The following is a 6,000-nucleotide window of genomic DNA, read 5'->3' as shown; positions in this document are numbered from 1 at the left end:
TTTTTAGTTCCCTTTCTCTTTTATGTAGAAACTGTTTTATTTGTTTTGCCGTTATGGATACACAAGAAAAACTGTAAATTCCTGTGTAAATCAGAAAAAGTCGCTAAGGCTTTTTTATCCACAACTTTTCTTAATATTAAAAACAAGTTCTGCACAATTTTTTTTTTTTAAAAAAGTGTTGCCAACAAACCAACTAATAGTTAAATATTGAGGAAAATGATGTCATCAACAGCTAGTTATTTAAATCTTAAAAGTGGACACAAGTAACAAAAACAAATCAATTTTTCTTCGGTAAACCTTTAATGTTTGGTTACTGCAATTTAACTTTGATAAATACAAACGTTCTCTTTCACCAAAAACAAACAAAAAAAACAGTATATAAACTTTATGCGAAACTGTCAAAAGAAATCAAGAAAAAAAACAAAAAAAAAAACATGTTATTTAAGAATCTATTTAACATTAAAATTACAAAAAAATTGTTATTTAGGGATAATCCGAAAAATGACTTTAAAGAAGAAAAAAGATTGTTAGTATGGCAATAAATAATATTCTTCATTTATAATTTCTGATTTACCAATTATTTTAAAAGGAAACTAGAGTGCTACATTAACCACTACAATAATATGTTACTTCAAGGTATTTATAAATTCCCCAGCATGGATCTCCAAATACTTCATTCCCAGCCCTGACAGTGCAAGCTGCTTGGTTTTGACATCTACTTGATACAATATTTCGAGAATTCCATTCATTTCCACAATTTCGGTTTCCACGGTTGGGCCATCTTGTACATATATGGTCCACTCTTCTACCATAATTAGCGGCAGTTACTTGAATTGTTCCCCTTCCGTAGCAATTTATATTAAGGTCTTCAGCTTCACAAGCAACTGATGATTGAGCTAAATGTTGATTATTAAAATTAAAATATTTCATCACAAAATTTTATAAGCAACATTTTATTTTCAAAAGATCGATGTAAGATTTTAAATAGAATTTATAATATACATAACTTCAAATTAAAAGCATTTCATCTGACTTATCAAGATAATAGGTTATTTATAGAAAAAAAAGTTGCGTCAATCATACGTTTGAGAAAGATATCTTTGTAAAATTTATTAGATTCTATATAACACTTTAAATATATTTACTTGGACACTGAGTATAACATCCAATCTGTTCACTGGATGGTCCAAGTACATCGCAATTCCTTCCACCATTAGCTGGCGCCGGTGAATCGCAGTATCTAGTTCTAGTTTGGGTACCTTGCCCACAGGGTTTTGAGCAAGCGCCAAATCCTGACCATTGTCCATAGCCGCCATTAACTATGAAAATTAGACAATAATTGAAAAGAATGGCACTTTAAAAAAAAAAAAGTCATATGTATGCACCAACAAGTTTTTACCAGGACATGGTATCAAGGAGCATGCTGCAGTCATTGTATCTGATCCTTCACAGGCCTTACCACCATATTGCGGTGAAGGATTTGTGCATGTTCTTTTTCTTGATTGATGAGCAGAACCGCATGTCTGACTGCATGCACTAAACGGTTCCCATTCACTCCATTTCCCATCAACTAAACATTTTAAACAAAACAAAAAATTAAATAACTAAAAAAGATTTAACTGCATAATGGGTATTTAAGTTCAATATTTAAACCTTACTTGGACAATCAACAATTTTACACTCGTTGGTTTCAACAGCAGCTCCTATGCAATCTTTTCCTCCGTATGCTGGTTCAGGTTGGTTACACTTTCTTGTGCGAGTCTGAAGCCCAGTACCACACGATGTTGAGCATTCTGACAAGCCGCTCCAGCTACCAAAACCACCATCAACTAAAGAATTATTTAAAGTTGGAAATAATTTTTTGAGAAAACTTATTTTAAAACAATAAAATGAATCATTTTATATTGCACCATACGACGACAAAAAAAAATAGACATCAATGAAATTTTATTGAAATGTACTTGGACATTCTTTAATTTTACAAGCTCTACTCTCTTGACTTAGGCCAAGTAGATCACAGGTTTTTCCACCAAATTGAGGCTTTGGGTTATTGCATGCTCGTTCTCGTTTATGAAAACCATCCCCACATTCAGCAGAACAAGTTTCCCAAGAGCTCCATTCTCCATAGTTACCATCAACTAAGTTGAAAAAAAATGTAGTTCATCAAAAGAATTGTTTTGAGATATCATTAAATGAAATCAATTAAATTCAGGATTTTAATTTTTAAGACTATAATTTAATTACTTGGGCATGGTTCAGTGGCGCAATATTTGGTTTCTTGAGTTGGTTCACTGCAGTCTTTTCCTCCGTTCGATGGCGATGGATTTGTACAGCTTCTTGTTCTCACTGAAATACCACCTCCGCAAGATTTTGAGCACGTTCCAAAGGTCGTCCATTCACTTAAACCTCCGTTCACTTGATCATAAAATACAATAACACAATCATTCACATTTGTCTAATAATAAGATGTTCTCTAAAAAAAGATATGCTATCAAGTAAATTATCGAGTGTTCTATTGAAGTTCTCAAAATTTAGAGTTAAATGACGTTGTTAAATGACGTTGATTTAAATAATGGTTTTAACGTAACATTGCCGAAATAAAAGAATAATTATATATTTCTTTTCACTTAAATTTTTCTTTAACGAATAATTGATTTTATCCAAAGGAACGAAAAGCGTAAAGAAGTTAAAACTAAAAAAAATCGTTATTCAAAGTTTGTTTTAACATGTATACTCAAGCTGATTATTTCTATATTAACTTTATTATTTTTTTACTTACCTGGACATTCTTTTACGATGCAAGGTTTACTATCACTCATTGATCCCAGAGCACTGCAATCTTTTCCTCTGCCGAATGGAACAGGATTAGTGCACGTACGCTCTCTTTCCATTAATCCAAAGCCACAAGTAGCAGAGCACTCCGAAAAAGCACTCCATTCAGAATATCCACCATCAATATCTAAACAAATTATGATTTTTTTTTGTTATGTGCTGCTAGAATTATGGAGTCATTGCAAAAATCCAAAACTATAAAATCGATCATTTCGAAGAAAAAAATATTTCAAAGAATAAAAAAAAGCGACGAATGTAAAAAAAAGTTAAAAATCAAATTGTAAATACGGAAAAACAGCTTACTTTCTTCAGTTTTCGACTTATCCTCCAAAAAGTAAATGTATCCAGAACCTGCTTTCGCTACGCACTCCTTTTCATGTTTGTTATCACAAACGCCAAGAAAAGACCAAGAGTTTACGCAATCTGTGGATTGCCATTTCGGATTTTGAAGTGTAACAATAAGTTTAGCAATATCAGTTTTTCCAATCCAACATTCACCCCAGAAGCGTAGGGAAAAGTAGTTCATTCCTAAACTCCTTGTAGTGTTCGCACACCTGCACGCTAAACTAAACGACAGCATCAATATATTAGTTGACGGCATTTAATCTTGCTCGGATTTTGTAAAATCTAAGAATGGTTACTTCTGAATCTTTTTATATGCAACTTTAATATTCCAAACGCGTTCAAAACAGTTATTCTATTGCGTTATATATATATATATATATATATATATATATATATATATATATATATATATATATATATGTATATATAATGTGCACATGGCTACCTTACCTGTGTACTGACGCTTCCATGTTGGTCCAGTCGATAAGATATCCTTGGTACTTTTTGCTGAATATATCACGGTCATTAATTTCTAGTGTCATTGGGCTTAATGCGAGATCGGGTCTACTATTAACTTCTTTGAAGCATCCAATTTTACTGAAAGATCTTTGACATGTTACTGGTGCATTTCCTCCTAAAGAAAAAAGTGAACAACTTTATGAAAGCTATTTTACTAATTTGTAGATTTTGAGTTAAGTTTTTGAATGTTTTTCTGTATTTTATTTCAATGACACTTGCGTAATCTTTACCGTAGACAGATGTGAAGCACGTTGCAAACAGCAAAAAATTCCAGAAAGTCTAAAGAAAAAAAACAAAAAGTCTTAAAGAAAACTTTTAATGATGACAAATTTTTAATGATGAAAAGTATGTGATATTTCAAAAACGAAGCAATCTTTTTAAATATTCAAAGATTGTTTGAGCATTAACTAAACGTAAGATTTTACCATTCTTCGATGTTCTTTGGTGTTTCTTTCTTATTAACCTGAGTTGCACCAATTTCTCGAAACCTGAACATTTTATGGGATACATTAAATTATCGTGTGGGCGCGATATGTACTTTACATTTTTACATATAATTTTACCGATAGTTAACAGATAGCTAATTGATAAAAGACATATAACCAGTATGATCATCTGCAACCAGCAGGTGCAGTTTGCGTAAAAACAAATCCAATCGCAGCCATTTAGCAAGGAAAAACCGATTATTGACATAGAGTAAAGCCGAGAGCCGTTTATTTATTGAACTGGGATTTAATTGAATGAACTTTATTGTTACACGACGACTTGAAACAATTAGAAATAAGTCTCAATATTTGCACGTAATAAAAATTATCGATAAAACGTCATTCGTATGTTAGTTTTGTAACAACAATTTCTTTTGTTAAAAAATTTTACCTACGATAAAACTCTTATTCCCATCATTTCCCATAACAATTACAAAAAGTTGAAGACCATCAGTAACACGTTGTAGTTTGTAATTAAAAATAGTAGAATAGTAGTTTTACCAAGCCCTCAGCAACTAAACATTTATGAATAGGCAATGTAAACGGAAATGTTAAGTTGAAATTTATGTTGAGTGTTAGAATTGAGTGTTAAAATTTAATTTGAAAGTACATATCCAGGCCGCAGATGTGACATTGAAAAAAAAAAAAAAAAAAACTGAGCTAATAGGTTATCAACACCTTCGACATGTTAGAAGCATTAGACGCAACACTACTACAAGTCATTGAGCTTCCAACATTATATCCTGGTCATAGTTGTTGCTCTTCCTTGTTATGCATTTTTCGAGATGTGCAAGAACACGCTCCACTTCATTAACGGAAACTTTCTCTCACTCACATCTTCTTTTCCTTACACTTCTAAATAACATTCCTTTCTCTAATTACGTCTTAAGTTTTGAAGATTTTAGCTGCTAAAAATGAAGTGTCCAAAGGTTCAATTAATATCTGAATCTAAAAATCTAACAGTAAAAAACTAAAAATACTTTTTTTTGGGCTCATCTATGGATCTACATCTATGGATCATCTATGGACTTCAAAACCCGGATTTTTTCCTACCCTACTCCCATTAATTTTACAAAAATCCTACTACAAAATCCGGCTACAAAATTAAGAAATTAAAAAAGATTAAAAAGTAGTTAAGAAAAATTTTTTAGGGTTTCAAAATAAAAACTGCAAGAACATCAAAGAAATGATATTGGCATTTAACTCTTTTAGAAATGTAGTTAAAAATACATAATTTGCATAATATTCTCTGCTAATATAGGGTTAAAAAACAATATACAACTGACTTCATGAAAATAAATCAATGTTTGTTGATTACAGCATGAAAATGAAGAGGCAATTCAAAAGCAGTTTGTTAAAGACTACCCAAGGAAACATTGTCACGAAATTTAAGAAATACAATTCAGGTAACTAACGCTTCAAAATACATTTTGCAAAGTTTTTGACGGGAGATCATACATGGTCGCTGGTTTAAAAGATAAATTTTATTTTAAAAGAAAAGTGTGATCTCTTAAATCTCTAATATTTTCTGAGTTTGGCAATTACATCATATTATCAATTTGAGTTATTCGGAGAACTTTGAGCAAATAAAAGATATTTGATTAGATTTTTCCTCTTCATAAAGGTTCCATATGAAGTGAAAATAAAAGATAAGAATTTTTTTGAAAACTTTATTTTTTTTCTCATAAAATATTATTCTTTTTCTCAATAACCAGATATTGTGGAAAAATTCTGAACCCATTTTTAAATCAACCTTACAACGCTATGAGAATTAAAGCAAATGAGACATAAAAATGAAAAGTTAGATTTGTTTGGAAGT

The 6,000-nt window shown here is 31.1% G+C and overlaps 1 protein-coding gene across 1 annotated transcript in view; it reads right to left on the bottom strand.

Moving 5' to 3' along the window:
* Positions 1-533: 533 nt before the first annotated feature.
* LOC145202604 (uncharacterized) overlaps positions 534-6,000 on the bottom strand; it is a 66,183-nt gene continuing 60,716 nt past the window's right edge. Inside the window, exons 9-19 of the mRNA XM_090091431.1 lie at positions 4,122-4,150; positions 3,927-3,975; positions 3,628-3,811; positions 3,136-3,398; positions 2,780-2,959; positions 2,245-2,415; positions 1,962-2,138; positions 1,659-1,829; positions 1,400-1,570; positions 1,146-1,319; positions 534-896 (exon numbers count right to left, since the gene is read on the bottom strand). Of these exons, the coding sequence (XP_089947557.1) occupies positions 607-896; positions 1,146-1,319; positions 1,400-1,570; positions 1,659-1,829; positions 1,962-2,138; positions 2,245-2,415; positions 2,780-2,959; positions 3,136-3,398; positions 3,628-3,811; positions 3,927-3,975; positions 4,122-4,150 (1,859 nt within the window). The 3' untranslated portion in view covers positions 534-606. The remainder of the gene's footprint in view (positions 897-1,145; positions 1,320-1,399; positions 1,571-1,658; positions 1,830-1,961; positions 2,139-2,244; positions 2,416-2,779; positions 2,960-3,135; positions 3,399-3,627; positions 3,812-3,926; positions 3,976-4,121; positions 4,151-6,000) is intronic.

The sequence above is a fragment of the Hydra viridissima genome, unplaced genomic scaffold (genome assembly GCF_058129835.1).
Source record: "Hydra viridissima isolate aposymbiotic clone 2 unplaced genomic scaffold, HvirCarnegie_v1 scaffold_6, whole genome shotgun sequence".
Lineage (NCBI taxonomy): Eukaryota > Metazoa > Cnidaria > Hydrozoa > Anthoathecata > Hydridae > Hydra > Hydra viridissima.
The sequence above is the reverse complement of the archived record's forward strand: the minus strand, read 5'-3'. Positions and strand labels throughout refer to the sequence as shown.